Raw genomic sequence first — 20,856 nt, forward strand, 5'->3', positions numbered from 1 at the left:
ATGTAGAATGTGTACTTTTTCTGCTTTCCACAATCCATGTATTTCTTTCAGCGCCACCTCCGTAGACATCGAAGAAGCCAACAGGACCGTGTATTTAAATGTATCTCGAACTAATGGCATTGGTTTGGCTGTGAGTGTGCAGTGGGAGACAATATCTGAAACAGCCTTTGGCATGAGTATGTTTCATTTCTTATGAGAACAAAATTCTGTAACCAAGAAATATCGCATGTATAAGATTCATACTTTTTCCCATGAATTGTATGTTATTGATCATTTGAAAATGGAAAACAGATAATCTGATTCTTTTATTGCACCTATAAATATGTGTTGAGGCCAGGCACGGTGGCTCACGCCTGTAATCCCAGCACTTTGGGAGGCCAAAGTGGGCGGATCATGAGGTCAGGAGATTGAGACCATCCTGGGTAGCATGGTGAAACCCCATCTCTACTGAAAATACAAAAAATTAGCCGGGCGTGGTGTTGGGCACCTGTAGTCCCAGCTACTCAGGAGGCTAAGGCAGGAGAATGGCTTGAACCCCGAAGGCGGAGCTTGCAGTGAGCTGAGATCGCGCCACTGCACTCCAGCCTGGGCGACAGTGTAAGACTCCATCAAAAATAAAATAAAATTAAAATTAAATAAAATTAAAATAAATAAATAAAATAAAGTATGTATTGGGTGCCTGTCACATGCCAGGCATGGCACTGAACTCATGGGTCTTAGAATTTAGGGGGTGACAGAAATGAATCAAATAAGTAAAAATCAATGTATACTTTAAACTTTAGTAAGTGCTTCAGAGGAGAAGTTCTAAGTGTTGAAAGAATATAGGGGAATGCTTTTAAGGGGTATTGATCTTTGAACTAAGACTGAATAATAAGTAGAATTGATTATGCAAAGGACTGAGTTGGAAGAACATGGAGGTGAGAGTGAGAAGCTGTGAAGGCAGAAAACGGAGGCATAAAAAACACACATAAGCGAAGAACTTGGGTGGATAGTAGGTACAGAAATAAGGAGGAATGTTGAGCTTGGATAGCTGGACAAGACCAGATCATTCAAGACCTTAAGGAATATTTTATAGTTGCCAGTCTTTATAATAGTATTAACGGAGAGCCTTTGAGTGGTTTAGGAATGGAGGAGAGTTACCATATGTAATGTGGTATGGTATAATCATATTTGGATTTTGAAGATGTTATTCACAGTGCCATGTAAATAATGGGTTGGCACAGAAGAGAAGTGAAGATACAGGGAGGCAAGATGATGGTGGCTTAGACTAGATGTTGAATATGAGGGTGAAGGAGAGGGAAGTACCAGAGATGATTCAGGTTTCTAGCTTGTGCAGTTGGATGGGAGAAGGAGTTCATGCTATTCACTAAGATGGAATTCCAAAAAAAAGAATAGATGTATTTTGGTAAGGGGAGTAAAATAAATGTGGTTTAACACATTTTGAATTTGAGTTACTTTTGAGAATAAATTTCTCTAGACTCAAAAGAAGGTCTGCCGGAGAGATAAACCTGGGAACTTTAGCTATATATATTGTATTTGAAGTCATGGAAATTGATGTAAATCTGAAAAGAAAGGCTGAAGATGGAGAAGGGAAGAGGATGCTATAGACTGCACTATAAGAAGGTTCAAGTTGAATGGCTGAGGATATGGAATGATGGCCTAGCAAAGGAGACTTAGAGGACCTGGTAAGAAACTTAGGAAAAAACAGGATGGCAGATACCAGCAGAAGAGTGCTTTAAAATGGAGGAAGAAGTAAATGGTGTCAACCCCTGGTGAGAAGTCCAGTAAAATGAGAACCTGAAAAATAACTATTATAGTTAGCAACATAGAAGGCGTTAGACCATAGAAAGGGCTATTTGTATAGAAAGACAGAGACTGAATACCATTTTGAATAAAGGGGAAAGAAGAGAGACCTCAACTATATGCAACCATTTCAAGAAGTTTGGCTGGGAAGATAGGACCTGGAGAAGGTGGTAGTGGTGGGGTGTAGGATTCAGAAGGTTTTTTGCATGTTTAGTTTGGAGAGACCCAAGCAGGTGTAGGTTGGATGGAAAAGGTACAGAAATATTAAATATTTAGAAGAAAAAGGACATAATTAATAGTGGTATGGTTGTCTAGAAGACAAGTAGAGATGGGATCTAAAAAAAGAAAAATTATGGTTTCTAATTTAGATTTCTCCATTACTGCTTGGACTTTGCATGTATTTTTTTGGAAGTGCTCATGAGAGCATATGTTGGAGATTCTTAATCGTTAGCAGTCATTGCTTATTCTTCATTTGTGGTCATCTTGAGTTACTGTAGAGAAGGATTTGTCCATGTGTCAGGACCATTTGGGACTTTAAATGAAAAATCTGCAGTATACCCTTAAAAGGGAGCAACATAAGAATTTAAAATGCTGGATTTTTTAGAAAAGGAAATTGCTATTGGATATTACACGTAAGGCATTGACAAATTCTCTTGAATTGGTAATCTAAAAATGATCAATCATTTATAGGGAGCTCAGGTTTCAACCTTGATAGTTGTACTTGCTGCATCATGTTCACACCACTAACCAAAATTTAAAAAGAACTTAATGTTTTGAAGGGAAACAGCCATGTTAAGAGATTATACATTTTTGTTAAAATTTTACTCTTCATTAGTTAGGGGATTTTTATTTTTGTCCTGTTTTTTTTTTTTTTTTTTTTTTTTTGTAGTACAGAATTTTAAAACATATACCAGTTGTAGCAGTTTGATAAAACCTTGACAGCCATTTGAAATATGTGAGTCTGCTTGGCATTCTTAAAATAGATAAAATGTAAAGTGAAAACTTAGATGGGCGTAATTTCAAATTAATAGCATAAATTTTTTAAACCAAATATTTATCATGCTTCTATAAAGATATTTATTATTATAAAATTTCTCAGTTATATTTTTATCAACTTTACCGAAGTTGATAAAAATCATGTTCTGCATATTTCCCTTTAAAATATACATTTAGTATTTATTTAGTTAGTTTTTGAGCCAGGGTCTGTCCCTGGCTGGAGTGCAGTGGCACTATCTCGGCTCACTACCACCTCCGCCTCCTGGGTTCAAGCAATTCTCGTGCCTCAGCCATCCGACTAGCTGGCATTACAGACACACACCACCACACCCAGCTGATTTTTGTATTTTTAGTAGAGACTGGTTTCACCATGTTGGCCAGGCTGGCCTCAAACTCCTGACCTCAAGTGATCCACCTACCTTGGCCTCCCAAAATTCTGGGATTACATGCGTGAGCCACCATGCCCAGCCACATTCAGTATTTATTTCTAAATACACCTTGGAAAAGTGTGTGTAGGTATAAAGCAGAATGTTAAAACATTTTCTTGGTTTTTAAATTAGAATTTTTAGAAAATTCTTATTTGTAGTACAAATTAATTATTTGTTGTTGTTGTAAAGTTTTCTCGCTTGTGTCTTGTCTTTTCACACTCATACACACATGCGTCATGAAAGGATCTTCATTTGTAGTCACAAATGCAGTAGTCTCATTGTTTAAACAATAAATTAGAAAGATAAGTTTTTGAAGGAATAATAAAATAGTAAATCATGATTTGTGTTTTTCAGGGGGAATGGATGTTGTGTTTTCTGTATTTCAAAGTTTTTTGGATGAATCAGCTTCTGGCTGGTGTTTCGTTACTTTGGAAAATTTAATATATGGTATAATGTTAAGAAAATCATCTGTTACTGTTTACCGATGGCAGGGGATTTTTATTCCAGTTGAGGTAAACATCAGTATTTTTTTATAACACAAAAATAAAATGTGCAGATAAATTTTAGATGTATCATGAATTACTGTATTCTTATTCCTCATTTTCTAGGATTTAAATATAGAAAATCCTAAAACTTGTGAGGCCTTTAATATCGGTTTTTCTCCCTACTTTGTGATTACTCATGAAGAAAGAAATGAAGAAAAGCCTTCTCTTAACAGTGTGTATACATTCACGTCTGGATTTAAATTATTCCTGGTAAAAAAAAAGTTTCATTTTTAAATAGATTGCTTTCTTTAAAAGTAATTAAGATTTGTAAGATTGTTCAAATTTTAAGATAATGTATGTTCTATGTTAATGTGAAAAAAGACTTTTTGTGAGTTGATATACATTTTAGCAAAGTATCTTAATCCGGGGATATTTTTGTCTTTTTAAAATGACACTTAGGTATGCGTAACTTGGGATTAAAATTTCTTAAGTCTTGCACTTCATATAGTAACTCATGCTATTAGTGTGTTTGGTGGCTTTCTTAGTTCAAGTCTCCTTTAAGTTTTCATTTCCACTCTGTCCTTGCAGGTACAAACAATTGTTATTCTGGAAAGTTCTCAAGTAAGATATTTTACTTCAGACAGCCAAGATTATTTAATCATTGCAAGTCAAAGAGATGATTCCGAATTAACTCAGGTTTGATTCTTTTAAAATGAAGTGGTGTTTTGTTTGTTTGTTTGTTTTGCTTTTCTTTTTAACATTATAATTGAAATTTACCAAAGGTATGGTCTGCCAGTTTAGTATAAAAGAAAAACCATAATTTGATTGTAGTAAAGTAGAATGTAAAGACTGGTTAGTTAAAAGTTAATTTTTAAACACCAGAGTCATAAAATATTATTGTCTTCAAGAGCCAAGGATAATGTAATAATAAATATGAACATTTAATTAGAATTTAACTGAATTGCAAAACATTGTGGAGAAAAATCACACAGCCAGAGAGTATCACTAAAAATTCATGATTAGCATTGCCACACAGGTGTTCAGTATCACCTCAGAAATCTCACATTTCTTTAGTAAACTAGATCTTGTAATCCTAGTAATGCTTATTTGATAACTTTTGTGACTCCTTAAACTTCCATACATGCTTCACATTTCCATTTTCAGCTAATTCCCTTGTTGAAATGAAAGCTACCAAAAGGGGTATTACTCATTTTCCCAACACCAAATTCAAAAACCCACTTGAAACCCAATCTTATTCTTCATTCCTGCTACGACAGAGAAAGTGTCCCTTCTAAAAAGCCAGGCCTCTCACATAGGTGCCCATCTTGCCATCATAAGGTTAGCTATTCCCTCCATCTCTGGCGTCTATCTCTCTCTATTTGGTTACTACAGTCAGCGTAAATGTTCTAGCTTCACCCAGCTTAAAAAGCTTAAATTCCTCCCCGATCTCATTCCCTTCTAATTTTTGTTTCATTTCCTTCCTCCCCTCTATAGTAAGACATCATGAAATAATTATCTATTTGTTTTGTCTTTACTTCCCCATGCTCACCGATGACAACTGGGTTGCCAATTCCAGTGGGTGTTTTTCTGCGTAATCATTATACATTCCACCAGCATGTGACAGTCACCTCATCCTCAAATATAAATCTTATCTTGCTTTCTAAGACACTACACAGATTTTCCTTTTCCCTTTCTCTCTCTCTCTCTGTGTATGTATGTGTGTGTGTGTGTGTGTGTGTGTGTGTGTGTGTGTGTTCCTTCTCATTCCCCATTCCCAGTGCCTCTTCCCTTTTGTAAACTTAGATGTCTTGGAGTTTTCCAGAAAGATTCACTTATAGTTCAAATTTCTTTTTTCTTTCTCTTCACTCACTCGGATACTGTTATCAATCATATGGTTTAAATATCAGCAATAGGCTAGTGTCTTTTAAATTATATCTATAGCCTTTCCCCTGTATTTCAGGCCTACATACCTAACTACCTATTGATATGTTCACTTAAATGTATTTTTGGTACATAATATTTAACATATCCCAAACTGACCTTTGATTTTCACTATGAAGCTCGTTACTTCAGTGCTAGCTTCCATCTCAGGAAGTAGCAACCCCACAAACTCAATTGCTTAGGACAGAATCCTGGGATATTTCTTCCTTGATTACTCCTTTTTTTTTTTTTCTTCTTTTGTGGACAGGGGGGACGGGGTCTGGCTCTGTGGCCCAGGCTCCAGTGCGGTGACGTGACAGGTCACTACAGTCTTGACCTCCTGGGCTCTGGTGATCCTCCTACCTTAGCCTCCCAGGTGACTGGGTCAACAGGTGTGTGTCACCACACCTGACTGATTTTTTGTATTTTGTAGAGATGGGGCTTCACCATGTTTCTCAGGTTGGTCTTGAACTTACTCCTTCTTATTCTTTCACATCGAGTTTATCATTAAGTATTTTTAATTATATGTGTCAATAAGTGAAGACATTTCGTCTCTACTCCTCCCTACTTCAGGTCCCCATTATTTCTCTTCCACACCATTATAGTATCCTCCTAGCTGTTCTCTGAACTTCCTTGACCTCCTCGGATCCATTCTCCATTGAGTAACTGGAGGCATTTTTTGAAAATATTAATTGACTAATGCTATTTCTGATTTTAAAGCTACTCAATGATTTGCAATTATACTTAGAATAAATTTGAAATTATTTAATATGGGCTTAACAGCATAGCTACATTTCCGGATTTGCCTTGGAAGGTACTGGATTATGCCTGTTGTTCTGGTATTGTTATTGCCCCTTTCACTCTTTAAAGGATCCCTGTTTAGATGATAAATTTTATGGTCACCCTAATGGGAGGTTCTCCATGATCTTACCTCTCCAGCCTTAACTCTCATAAATCTCCCAGCACTATCAAATTCCTTCCTGTCTTTATTCAGATAATGACAAACTTTTTCTGTCTTAAGAACTTTGTCATGTCGTTCCTTCTAACTTGATTTCCCTAATACCTTCATAATTCTCTATCAGACCATCCTAATTGTCCTCTTCAGTACTTGACCCATTTTATACTCAGACATTTATTTAATTATTGATATGTTTCTTGTTTACCTTTTCCTAATAGTTAATAAGATCCATAAAGGGAAAGGCCGCTGTATCCATAGTTCCTAGCATAATGTCTGTGGCTTAAAAGTTCCTAATTGTTGACTGAATAAGTATAATTTTCTGTGACATTGACTAGCTTGCTTTCAGGTAGGGTCTGAATTTTAATTTTACATTTATGAACACTTACCCTGAAACCTTGTGTGCATTGACTGCCACCATGGGGACAAAAAGGATTTAGGTGTTTCTCTGTATTCTATTGCTCGAGCAATTGATAATAATATTGCAACATTAGAATGTTTCTTATTCATTTCTAAATTTTTCATATTTAGTTTATTTCCTGGTTTTAGCTTTCCTTTTCCCTGCTGTTACCAACCCTTACCCAGATGTACATTTGATACTGATTTCTTTTCAAATAACTTCTCTTTCATTCACTGTGTGTGTGTGTGTGTGTGTGTGTGTGTGTGTGTGTGTGTGTGTGTCGTGTGTACTCATGTGCATAGACATAGATGTGCACACTCACACAGATTAGATAAGGGAGAGAGCAGCGAGGGAGCATCAGTTTTAGTGCTTTCTTTTTTTATGAAGGTACCTTTTTAACCAAATAAAAGGATCCAAGAGAGTAAACATACGATATTGATTACATTCTTGCAAGTGCTAAATTCCTAGTCATAAAGGGTTTTGTATTTCAACATTTCCTTCAGGTCTTCAGGTGGAATGGAGGAAGCTTCGTGTTGCATCAAAAACTCCCTGTCCGAGGTGTGCTGACCGTGGCCTTGTTCAACAAGGGAGGCTCTGTGTTCTTAGCCATTTCCCAGGCTAATGCCAGGCTAAACTCCCTTTTATTCAGATGGTCTGGCATTGGGTTTATTAACTTTCAAGAGGTGCCTATCAGTGGGACAACACAAGTTGAGGCTTTGTCTTCAGCCAATGATATTTACTTAATATTTGCCAAAAATGTCTTTCTAGGTGAGAAGATAAAGTATTTGTAATGTATATATAGTTGTTATTGAGCTCATCTAGCATTCATATGGTATATTTTATATGAAAATGCTCTTGTAATAATTTTTTACTAATCTATATAATATTTATTGATAGATGATAAGTATTGTTAACTGTAAATGGATTTTTGAGAAATATTTAAGCAGTATGCCCCTAAGCTTGTGTTCTGACTACCACCTTAAAGTTATATTAAAACAAAATTGGAAGTAGATAGGTAAAGTTGAAAGATACATGAATATTTTATATCCAGGATGCAAACAAGTAACTTTTTATATGTATTTACTTGAGGTGCCATGAATAATTCATAGTATTAATAAATAATATTCAGAACTTTTTATAATACTCTTTCAGAATATTCTTGGAAAGAAAATTTGCTTTTTGCTGCTGAGTAGAACTTTCATAGGTAAAATTGCAGCATTCCTAAAAAATAAAAAAAATTGTCCTTGTTCTTTCTTTAACATTATATCATGGTTAATGACTAATAATGTATTTGTGTCATGCAGTAAATGCAAAAAAGACTTTTGACGTACTTCCTATTAACTTGTATTTTTATTAGATTAAATGGATTCTGAGGAAATTTGTTTCTTGATATTTTTATTGTAGTTTTATTAGGTAATTTTGTCATTTTTTTTCTGTAACTTTTGTGTTAAGATTTGACTTTTATTACATTATTGTAGGAGATCAGAATTCAATTGATATTTTCGTCTGGGAGATGGGGCAGTCTTCCTTCAGGTATTTTCAGTCCCTAGATTTTGCTGCTGTTAACGGAATCCACTCCTTCACACCAGCCTCAGGAATAGGTAAGGACTTTTCAACTGCTTACCAATTCTAAAGGTAGTATGGAAAGCCAGAATGATTTTAATCTCATTGATTTAGATTTAGTGTCACATTGCCAGACACTGGGTGTTTTTGGTGTTTTTTTTTTTTTTTTTTTTTTTGAGACAGAGTCTCAGTCTGTCACCCAGGCTGGAGTATAGCAGGGCAGTCTCTGCTCACTGCAAGCTCCACCTCCCAGGTTCACACCATTCTCCTGCCTCAGCCTCCTGAGTAGCTGGGACTACAGGTGCCCGCCACCATGCCTGGCTACTTTTTTTGTATTTTTAGTAGAGACGGGGTTTCACCCCGTTAGCCAAGATGGTCTCGATCTCCTGACCTCGTGATCTGCCCACCTTGGCCTTCCAAAGCACTGAGATTACAGGCATGAGCAACCGTGCCCGGCTGACACTGGGTATTTTAATGGGAATGTAACATCAAGATCTTTACAAAACTCCTTCCAGAAATCCTAGAATTTTTTGAAATTCTTTTGAATTTCAGTTCTCCTTTTGCAGATTAATACTTTCAAAATGGACATTGGCTTGAGAATAATCAGAATAACTAAAATATGGAGGAAAATATTAGTGAAGAATAAAAATAATATATTTATTTTGTCTAGAGAAACATGAAGAGGGACATTGACATTAAATATATATTTTTAAAATATGAAAGTATGTGTCTGGCAATAACAAGTATTTGCATTTAAGAATTTTTTTTTAAGTTGGAGAATGACTATGAGAATTCTTCCATTTTCATTAACTCTCCCAACCTCCTCTACAGTCTGAAATCCTTTCTTGGTCTTCTGTACTTTAATCCACACATCAGAAACATAAGCAATATTTTTAATCACTGTAGTTTCAGAAACAAAGTCAATTGGAGAGAACCCAAGGTATTATTGCTGTCTGCAGGTTGTAGGATTATTTTAGGGTTGGCAAGGAATCCCTTGGGCGGGCCAGTGATAATAAGGAGATGAAGCTGAGGCCAGCTGGCATGGTGAGCTTATCAAGCTGGCTCATGGGGTGGGTGTTCATAGCATAGGAAGCAGACACAGACAGTGGGTCATCATGTCTCCTGTCAAGGTCTTTAGAGAATTTGTGAGCCAAGCCTGAGTGACTCCACAGGTGACTCTGGATGAATCACAGTCCTGCTTTTAAATTGAGATATGGCAATTCTGTATAAATTAAATGGCACACAGTTATTAGTTTGATATTATATGTAAGTCAGTGTTACAACGCTATGAAGAATTCCTCTAGTTAAAAGCCTTAATGTATGGTTGGAGAAGCAGGAAAAAATATTAAGATACTAATTCAAGGTATACGACTGTATTAGTCCATTCTCACACTGCTTTAAAAAAACTATCTGAAACTGGGTAATTTATGAAGAAAAAAGGTTTAATTGACTCACAGTTCCACAGGCTGTACAGAAAGCATGCTTTGGGAGGCCTCAGGAAGCTTACAATCATGACGGAAGGGTAAAGGGGAAGCAAGCACCTTCTTTACATGGTGGAGGGAAAGAGAGTGAAGGGGGAGTGCTGCATACTTTTAAACAACTAGATCTTGGGAGAACTCCCCTGCTATCACAAGAACAGCAAGGGGGAAATCCCCCTCTATAATCCAATCACCTGCCATCAGGTCCCTCCGCCAACATTGGGAATTATAATTTGACATGAGATTTAGGTTGGGACACAGAGCCAAACCATTTCAACAACCAATACCATTTGCTCTGTGAGGGGTAGAATTGGAGTGATTAAGAGAGATAAGAGAGAGCTTGAGCTATGGTTGGGTGGATTGGCAGGACACACTTTGGGCAGATGGGAAGGTGTGAGCAAAGGATAAAGGCAGAAGTGTTTGTAGCATTGAGGGAACCATTGGTAGGTGAAAGTGCCAGGGATAGAGGATTTGACCAGAATGTTGTGGTGCTGAGGTTGGAGGTACAACACTGGAATCTAGAGAAGATGGCCTAGAATGGCAGGCACATGGTGTGCCTATGCCTCAAATTATCCAGCAGTTTTCACACATTTTGATCTTAGAATCTATTCATATTTATTGTATAAAAGATTAAAACTGATAAATTTTAAAGTCATTTATTTTAAAGTGACAACAATATACTCATGTGTAAATGTTACATGTTATTTTTAAAAGACATATTTTCTAAAACGAACACTTTTATGAGAATGGCATTGGTTTTATTTTAATTTTTGAAAATCTTTAATGGCTGGTTTAATACATGGTATGTATATTCTACTTTTTATTTATGTATTTAATTAATTTTTTAGAGAGACAGCATTTCGCTCATTTGCCAGGCTGTAATGTAGTGGTGCAGTCATAGCTTACTGCAACCTTGAACACATGAGTTCAAGCCATATTCCTGCCTCAGCCTCCTGAATAGCTAGGACTACAGGCATGCTCCATCATGCCCACATAATTAAAAAATTTATTTTTTGTAAAAATGGAGTTTCTTTATGTTGCCCAGGCTGGTCTTGAGCTCCTGACTTCAAGAAATCCTCCCTTCTCAAAGTGCTGGGATTACAGGTGTGAGACACTGTGCTCAACTGATTCTCTTAATTAACTTTTTTTCCAGCTTTATTAAGGCTTGATTGACAAATGAACATTACATATATTTAAGATATACAATGTGATATTTTGATATACATATAGTGATATGTATTTCCTCAATTGAGCTAATTAACCCATCCATTACCTCACATATTTACCTTTTTTTAAAGGAAAACACTTAAGATCTAGTCTCTTAGCAAATTTCAAGTACACGGTACATTATTGTTAACTGTAGTTATTATGCTGTAGATTAGGTCCACAGAAATTACCCATCTTATAACTGAAAGTTGGTACTCTTTAATCAAAATCCCCTACTTCTCCCAACCCCTGGCCCCTGGCAAGCATAATTCTACAATTTGCTTTTGTGAGCTTGACTTTTTCAGTTTCCACATATAAGTGAGATCAGGCAGTACTTGTCTGAGTCTGGGTTCTCATGTCTGCATATGAATTCAGTCTACTGCAGTATTATCAGTCATTTAGCCTCTGCTAAGTCCTATACACTCATGAAAGAATGAGAGTGAAGTAGAAAAACAGCATTATTATGAAAACAGCATTATGCTCATATTATTATGAAAATAGTTTTGACCTCTGAAATCCTCTAAAAGGGTCTCAGTGTCTCTTAGATCCCTGGATCACACTCAACAGTAGTGAGATAGAGAAATCCTTGAAGGCTTTTCAACGGCAAATGATGATCAAAGGCATGTTTTACAACTCCTCATAGCTTTGGTGTATAGAATATGCTAGACGAAGTAACTTGCAACTGCCTGGGCAAGTGTTCAAAAGGGCCTTTAGCTGGGGTGAGAAATTAGGAATGAAGATTCTTGTGGGAAAGATAAATTAGAAATGAAAATCCTTGTGGGAAAGAGAAGTTAGAAATGAAGATTCAACAGCACTTGATGTCTGTTCAAATGTGGGGAGCAAAAGTTATTATACCTTGGCAATTGGGAGGATAATGGTGTTAAATTAGGAAAAGATACAGAAGATGTCTGTAGTGGGAAATGTGATGAACTTGTTTATAGGTGTCTAGTTTGAGATAATAGAGAAGCATGTGTAGATGATTAGTAGAGATGTGGAACTAGAATCAGGAAGAAATTGGGAGTTAAAGGTTTGGATTTTGGAGACATCCATGCGTGGGGATAGTTGAACGCACAAGTGTTAAAATGTACAAAGTAAATTATATTGATTGCGAAGACTGGAGGATTTAGCATAAATACAGGAGTCAGTATTTGGAATTTTTCCCTTAGGTGCCCAACTACTGCTTTCTTTATCAGACATTTAACATATAGGCAGTGTTAACCTTCAGTCACCTCAACTACTGTCCAGGAATCATAGGTTATTTATGTCTAACTTTTAATTAGTATTATTTTTAATTTACAAGTTGTAATTGTATTACATATATTAAGTGTAGTATGTTTTGATAAATGTATACAATGTGGAATATTAAATCAAGCTAATTAACATATCCATCACTTACTTAACATTTTTGTGATGATGCAGTTGAAATGTACTGTTAGTTATTTTGAAATATACTATACATTATTATTGATTATAGTCACCCTGGTGTGCAGATCTCAAAAATTCCTCCTGTCTAGCCAAAACTTTGTACCTTTTGACCACCAACTTCCCATTCTTTTGCTCTTCCCTACCCTGGTGACTACTGTTGTACTCTTTGCTATGAATTCAACTTTTAAAAGATTACACAACTAGTGAGATCATGCGGTATTTGTCTTTCTGTGCCTAGCTTATTTACTTGGCATAACGTCTTCCAGATTCATCCATGTTGTCCCAAATGACAGAATTTTGTTCTTTTAAAGTTGAATAGTATTCCATCATGTATATATGCCACATTTTCTTTATCCATTCATCTGTTCATAGATATATAGGTTGAGTTCACATTTTGACTATTGTGAATAGTGCTGTAATGAACATGGGAGTGCAGATATCCCTTTGACATATTGATTTCAATTCCTTTTGACATATTTCCAGACAGAAGCAGGTATTGCTGGATCATTCTGTTTCATTGTTGGGGGAACCTCCATACCATTTTCCATGACATCTTACTAGTTTGCATTTCTACCAACAGTGCATGTGCAAGGATTTCCTTTTCTCCTCTTCTTCAACACTTATTTTTTATAAGATTTATTCTAATAAGTGTGAGGTGATAGCTTATTTTGGTTTTAATTTTTATTTTCCTAATGATTAGTGATCAGCATTTTTTTCCATGAACCTCTTGGCCATATGTAAGACATCTTTTGAGAAATGTCTTTTCAGACACTAGACAATTTTATTTTTATTTTTATTTTTATTTTTTTTGAGACAGAGTTGGTCTGTCGCCCAGGCTAGAGTGCAGTGGTGCAGTCTCGGCTGACTGCAACCTCTGCCTCCCAGGTTCAAGTGATTCTCCTGCCTCAGCCTCCCGAGTAGCTGGGATTACAGGCACCCACCACCATGCCCAGCTAATTTCACCATCTTGGCCAAGCTGGTCTCGAACTCCTGACCTCATGATCCACCCGCCTCAGCCTCCCAAAATGCTGGGATTACAGGCGTGAGCCCTGCCTAGCATATTTTTTAATTGGGTTGTTTCCTTGCTATTGAGTTATATTAACCATTTATCAGATAGCTGTATGGTTTTAAAATGTTTTTTCTCATTCTTTGGGTTGTTCCTTCATTTTGTGAATTGTTTCCTTTGCTGTGCAGAAGCTTTTTAGTTTGATGCAAACCCATTTGTCTATTTTTGCTTTTGTTGCCTGAACTTCTGGAGTCAATCAAAAAAATCCTTGCCCAGATTAATGTCATGAAGATACTCCCCCTGTTTTCATAGAGTAGTTTATAGCTTAACGTCTTTAATTTATTTTGAGTTGATTTATGTATTTGGTGTGAAATATGGATCTAATTTCATTCTTCCACATGTGGATATCCAGTTTTCTCAACACCATTTATTGAATAGACTCTCTTTCTTCATTGTGTGTTCTTGGCACCTTTGTCAAAAATCAATTGGTTGTAAATGTGTGAATTAATATCTGGGCTTTTTATCCTATCCCATTTGATCAGTCAGTCTGTTTTTATGCCAGTACCATGATGTTTTGATCATAATTGCTTTATATTTTGAAGTCAGGTAGTGTGATGCATCCAGCCTTGTTCTTTTTGAGATTGTTTTGGCTATTCAGAGTCTTTTGTGGTTTCATAAGAATTTAAAGATTTTCTTTTATTTCTGTGAAAATAGAAAAATGATACTGGAATTTTGATAAGGACTGCATTGAATCTGTAGATCACTTTGGTTAGCATGGACATTTTAACAACATTCATTCATTTCATGAATGTGGGATATCTTTTGATTTATTCGTGTTTTTTTCTATTTCTTTCATCGGTGTTGTACAGTTTTCAGTATACGAGTCTTTCATTTTCTTAGTTAAATTTACTGCAAAATATTTTATCTTATTTTTTATTGCTGTTGTAAATAGGATTGTTTTCTTAACTTTTTTGGATAGCTAGTTATTAGTGTGTAGAAATGCTACAGATTTTTGTATGTTGATTTTGTATCCTGCAACTTTACTGACTTCAGTTATCAGTTTTAAGAGTTTGTTTTAATGCAAGCTTTGGGGTTTTCAAATATAAAATATGTTGTCAGCAAACAGAGACAATTTAATGTCTTCCATTCCTGTTTAGGTATGTCTTATTTCTTTCTCTCGCTTAATTGCTTTGGCTGGAACTTTCAGAACTATGTTGAAAGGAAGTGACAATAGTGGGCATCTTTGTCTTGGCCAGGATCTTGGAGAAAACCTTTTTCAACTTTTCACCATTGTGGATAATGTTGGTTACTTGTTTGTTATATATATATAACAAACTTTCATTGTGTTGTGAAATGAAACAAACTTTCATTTCATTGTGACTTTCATTGTGTTGAAGTACATTTCCTCTATACTTATTATTTTGACAGCTTTTATCATGAAAGGAGGTTGATTTTTTTCAAATGCTTATTCTGCATCGATTTAGATGATTATTTGGTTTTTATTCTTCACTTTCTTAGTGTGGTGAATCACATTTATTGATCTGCATATATTGAACTATCCATAAATTCCAAGAATAAATCCCACTTGATCATGGTGAATGATTATTTTATTGCATTGTTGAATTTAATTTGCTGTTGTCTTACTAGGGATTTTTGCATCTGTGTTCATCAGAGATATTGGCCTGTAATTGTTTTTCTTACAGTGTCTTTGGCCTTTATATCAGGCTAATGCTGGCCTTGTAAAATGAATTTGGAACTATCCTCTGTTCTTCAGTTTTTTGGAATAATTTAAGAAGGATTGGTATTTGTTCTTTAAATGTTTGGTAGAATTCAGCCATGAAGGTATCAGGTTCTGGGACTTTCTTTGATATGAGTCTTTTTATGACTGATTTAATTTCCTTATTCATTATTGATCTGCTTAGGTTTTCTATCTCTTCATGATTCAGTCTTAGTAGGTGCTATGTGTCTAGACATTTATTCATTTTTTCAAGGTTATCCAATTTTTGGCACATAACTGTGGTAGTTTCTCTTGATCCTTTGTATTTCAGTATTTCTGTGGTATCTGTTGTAATGTCTCCACTTTTATTTCTGATTTTGTTTGAATCTTCACTTTTTTTCTTAGTTGGTGTAGCTAAGGGTTTGTCAACCTCTTCTTTTCAAAAAAACAATTCTTAGTTTTATTTTTTTTCTATTGTTTTTCTAGTCTGTCTTTTATTTATTTTTGCTCTTTGTTATTTGCTTCCTTCTGTTAACTTTGGGCTTAGTTTGTTCTTTTTCTATTTCCTTTAGTTGTAATATTAGACCGTTTATTTGAGATTTTATTTCTTTTTCAATACAGGTGTTTATAGCTATAAATTTTCCTTTTTGGACTGTTTTTGCTGCATACCATATATTTTAGTATATTATTTTTATTTTTGTCTTAAGGTATCTTTTTATTTCTTCTGCAAGTCATTTGTTGTTTAGAGTATATTTAATTTCTATGAATTTGTGAATTTCCCAAGATTTCTTCTGCTATTGATTTCTAGCTTAATGCCCTTATGTTCAGAAAGCATACTTGCTATGCTTTCAGTGCTCTTAAATTTGTTAAGACTTGTTTTGTGGCCTAACATACAGTCTATCCTAAAACATGTTCTGTTTTCTTGAGAAGAAAGTATATTCTATTGCTGTTGGATAGAAGATTTTGTATATGTCTGTAGGTCTGTTTGGTCTACAGTATAATTTAAGTCCAGTGTTTTCTTATTGATGTGCTGTCTAGATAGTCAGTTTATTGTTGAAAGTGGGGTACTGGGGTCCCCTACTATTATTGTATTGCAGTCTATATCTCCCTTCAGATCATTTAATAATTGCTTTATTATTTAGGTGCTCCAATGTTGGGTGTATATATATTTATAATTGTTATGTCTTCTTGATGAATTTACCCTTTTGTTATTATATAATGGTCTTCTTTGTCCCTTTTTATAGTTTTTTACTTAAAGTCTATTTTACCTGATATAAGGATAGCTACTCTTCTCTTGTGACTTACATTTGCAAGGAATACCTTTTTCGATTCCTTCATTTTCATTTTATAAGTGTCGTTATTGGTAAATAGTCTCTTGTAGGCAGCATATGGTTGGATCTTATTTTTTTTTAAGTACATTCAGCCATTCTGTGTCTTTTGATGAATTTAATCCATTTCATTCAGGATAATTATTAATAGGAACAGACTTGCTACTGCTCTTTCATTAAGTTTTGTAGATCTTTTGTTTCTTTCTTCTCTTGCTGTTTTCCCTTGGGGTTTGTTTCGTCTGGTGGTCTGCTTTGAATCCTTTCTTTTTATAGTTTTTGCTTCCACTGTAGTTTTCTGCTTTATGATTACCATGAGGCTTACATAAAACGTCTTGTACTCAAAAACAGCTATTTAAATTTGATGAAAACTTCATGGCAAACAAAAACTGTATTTTTATGTTCTCTCCCCTAAAACTTTTTGATTTTGATCTCAGAATGTTTTTTGTAATTTGTATTTCTTAACAATTTATTATAGCTACAGTTATTTTTAATAGTTTTGTCTTTTAAACCTCATATTAGAGATAAATTTGCTTTATATAATCACCTTACATTATTAGAATATCCTGAACGTGACTATATTACTTATACCATTCAGTCTTTTTTTAAATTTTCACATGTTTTATGTTATTAGTTATCAGACTTTAATTTAAGCTTAATGAACTCCCTTTAGCAATTCAATAGAGCAGGCCTAGTGGTGACAGACTCTCTAAGCCTTCGTCTGGGAAAAATTTATTTCTTTCTTGTTTCTGAAGGACAGCTTTCCTGAGTAAAGTATTCTTGGTGGAAGTTTTTTTTCCCCTCCTTCATTACTTTGAGTTTATTATTCTACTGTCTCGTGGTCTGCAGGGTTTCTGCTGAGACTTCTGCTAATTAGCCATATTGAGACGCCTTTGAATGTGATTATATTTTCTATCTCTTGCTGGTTTCAGTATTCTTTCTTTGCATTTGATTTTTGTCTTGGTGAACTCTTCATTGAGTTGAATTTGATTGGAGAACTTTGAGCTTCCAATTTCTAGATAGTGTTGTCTTTCCCTAGATTTAGGCATTTTTCAGCCATTATTTTTAAAAATAATGATTCTTGGTATTTTTTCTTTCTCTTCTTTGGGAACTCCTGTTATGTACTGTTTAGTTCTCTTGATTGTGTCACATAATTCCTATAGGCCTTCTCTATTCTTTTTCATTCTTTTTTATTTTTGCTGCTTTGACTGGAGAACTTCAAGTATCCTATCTTTTAATTCACTGATTTTGTTTCTTCTGCTTGGTCAAGTCTGCTGTTGAAATTTTCTACTGAATTTTTAGAAAGTCATTATATTCCTTATCTCTAGTGTTTCTGATTTTATTGTTTCTTTTTATTTCTTGATCAGATTTCTTATTTTGTTCATGAATTGTTTTCCAAATTGCATTTACTTTTTTGTCCGTATTTTCTTATAGTTCCCTGAATTTCTTTAAGAGAATTATTCTGAATTTTTAATCATTCATTTTATAGATCTCCATTTTTTCAAGATTCATTATTGGAACTTTATTAATTTCTTTTGGTGGTGTCATATTTCCCTGATTTTTAAAAAATCCTTGTGTTGGCATCTGCACATGTGAGGAAACAGCCACCCTTTTCAGGCTTTTCTAGTGTTCTGTGGTGGTGATAGAACTTCACTATTTAGTCTAGCTTGGGATTCTGGTTGGGTTAGTTGGTAGTGACCCCAGACAAGTAGACTTTGTTATCATGTTTTGTACTTGGGCTGGGCTGTTACCTGTAACCTGGGATCAAATGGAAATGCTGGCTGTGCTCTGAGATCCAGTGAGATCTCTGGTTGGGGTCTTCAGTAAGGCAGAGCTGTTGCCTGAGCTTAGTAATTGCCTCTGATCAGACAGTGTTGTAGATTGTCTTCCCTGGCTGGCCAGTACTGTGGTTTGGGATCAGTATCTGGGCAGGGCCACCTTGGCTGGGAGACTGGGCGAGGTGTCTAGATTGCTATTTAACTACTCGGGGTAGGCAGAACCACAGACTATGCTGCATAAATATGCATGGACATGGGCTTGCCTCCCATACTAGTGTATCCTTAAGCAGAGCACTGAGGTTTGGTTCAGTAGCTGTTTAGCTACTGGAGTTGAGCAGGGTCAGATGCTCTCCTCAGAAGACATTCACATACATGCACTTGACTCCTAGCCTGGCAAGGGCTTAAGGAGAACCCCAGGATTTGGTTGGATTGATGCTCACTAGCTAAGTCTGGGCAGGACTAGATTCAAATAGTCACTCACCTGCTTTTAACTTCTAGCTTGAAGTGAAGTTAAGGAAAGTACTGGGGCTTGGCTAAGTCACAGCTCTGCAGCTGGGTCTGAGTAGGGTCAGATGCTCTCTTTGGATAATCAGTAGGTCTGGGAAGGGTCAGAGGGTCCCTTCGTGGATAATGCTGACCTGCCCTTGCTTCTTGGCCTGGAAGTGGCTGTGAAGGAGATCACCAGGGCTTGGCTAGGTCACAGCTCTATAGCTGCATCTAGGTGGTGTCAGATGCTCCCTCTGTGAATGATCACAAATGTACCCCTGCCTTCTGGCCTGAGAAAGGACTTAAGAGTACACTAGAGCTTGGTTGGGTTGCAGCTCAATCACCAGGCTTGGGTGGAGCTAGATGTTCACTCAGCAGATAATTATCAACATGCTGCTATCTCCTGGCCTGGGGAAGTTTTAAGGAGAGCACGAAGGCTGAGTGTGGAAGCTGGCCAGGGATTTGGGCCTGAGAGGCCTGTCAACTGTGCCTCATGCAGAGCAACGCTATTGGGTATCCTTTCTGGTAGTGTGCCTCCACTGGCCACAAGGCAGAGCCACCGCCAAGATCTGCATGTCCGTCACTGTGAGCCCTACCCCTGTTCGTTGTTTCTAAGTGACCTCAGGTGGTCTAGCCCTGTTGATACTGCCAGTGTTTCCAGTGGGGCAAGACAAGGGAGTGTTACCTGTGAATGGGCCCAGAATGTTGGGGAAGCTGAATGTCTGTTTCCAACTCAACTCTGTCTTCCCTCTGTAAAAACCCACAGTTCCTGGGGAATCTCTTGTGTGCCAGACTGTGCTGGCTTGGGGGAGGGGCAACATAATCAAAGAGAAACTGTTCCTCTTACACTTCAAGTGTAGCTGTTCTTTGTGGTCCAAGGGGTTGTTTCATCCTCACTCCCATGTTCTGGGATATTCATCAAGGCATTCTTGTCTCTGAATAGCTGCAAATTGGATTTCTGTAGAAAACAGTAGAGCCAGAGAATTCCTATTTCACCTTCTTGGTGATGTCATTCTATTTACCTCTCACTTTCTATAGATTGTTTCTCACATTGTACTTTGTTTCCATGTTTTCTACTCCTTCCTCCTCATCCCTGTGGAATGCCCATACCACATTCTCCCAGTCTCCAGCCACCTCCTACCTGAACTATTACATCACTTCCTGGCCTCCACACTATCTTTACTTTGCCATTAGAGTCCTCTACCTGTCTCTGTTCTGCTCATTCTTTCCTTAAATAACTTCTCTTTACATTGCCAACACTTTGGCTAGTCATAAATCTGTTATTATCCTAAGATATACAACTTGAGTGACTTATCATTCATTCAACAAGTGATTTGTTGAGTAAATTATGTGTCTTTCATCATATATTTGTTTAGTTTTTACCTACTTGTCCTTTAATTTTTTGCCTTTATTATGTTTACTCTTCTTATTCCTCAAGTATTCCAGTGGACTAACTATGTCTCCTTGAGTCACTTATTATTATTCAAAATAGTTGCCTAATGAATATTTTTAAGGATGATGAGTGCTGCCTGAAAGGACCATTAAAGTTATAGAATTCTCTTTAAAGATTAAAAAAATATATAATAGGCATACTTTCTAAAAGAATTTGCGAAAAATTCTGCCAGAGGCTTGTTAAAGAACCCATTGTGAGGTCTCTTTATTTCTTTTGTTTCTGTGACTTGAGGCTGTAGAAGTATGAAAAGATTGTAGGTAATTATTTGGAATGGCTTATTATAGATCTCCTGAAAGCTGAAATTATGCATTAAATAATGTTCAAGGGCTTTCTTATTTTGAATGTGTCAAATATTTTATTAAAAGTATTAGATTGGAGCCATAACTATGAGGATCACATATTTATTCTGGTTAATGACTTGACAGATTACTG

The 20,856-nt window shown here is 36.0% G+C and overlaps 1 protein-coding gene across 15 annotated transcripts in view; it reads left to right on the forward strand.

The window, feature by feature from the left end:
• Positions 1–20,856, forward strand: part of ADGRV1 (adhesion G protein-coupled receptor V1) — a 597,366-nt gene that overhangs the window by 154,682 nt on the left and 421,828 nt on the right. For 13 of the 15 annotated variants that reach the window (XR_012413865.1, XR_012413864.1, XR_012413866.1 and 10 more), the window contains 6 exons: positions 52–176; positions 3,582–3,739; positions 3,836–3,982; positions 4,301–4,408; positions 7,491–7,755; positions 8,466–8,588. Coding sequence is in view for 11 of the 15 variants with exons in the window: in XM_005557361.4 (XP_005557418.3) it covers positions 52–176; positions 3,582–3,739; positions 3,836–3,982; positions 4,301–4,408; positions 7,491–7,755; positions 8,466–8,588 (926 nt within the window). In the remaining 4 variants the exon portion in view is untranslated. The remainder of the gene's footprint in view (positions 1–51; positions 177–3,581; positions 3,740–3,835; positions 3,983–4,300; positions 4,409–7,490; positions 7,756–8,465; positions 8,589–20,856) is intronic. The other 2 variants (XM_065546490.1, XM_073993820.1) reach the window with 1 other exon arrangement.

This window comes from Macaca fascicularis, chromosome 6 (assembly GCF_037993035.2).
Source record: "Macaca fascicularis isolate 582-1 chromosome 6, T2T-MFA8v1.1".
Classification (NCBI taxonomy): Eukaryota; Metazoa; Chordata; class Mammalia; order Primates; family Cercopithecidae; genus Macaca; species Macaca fascicularis.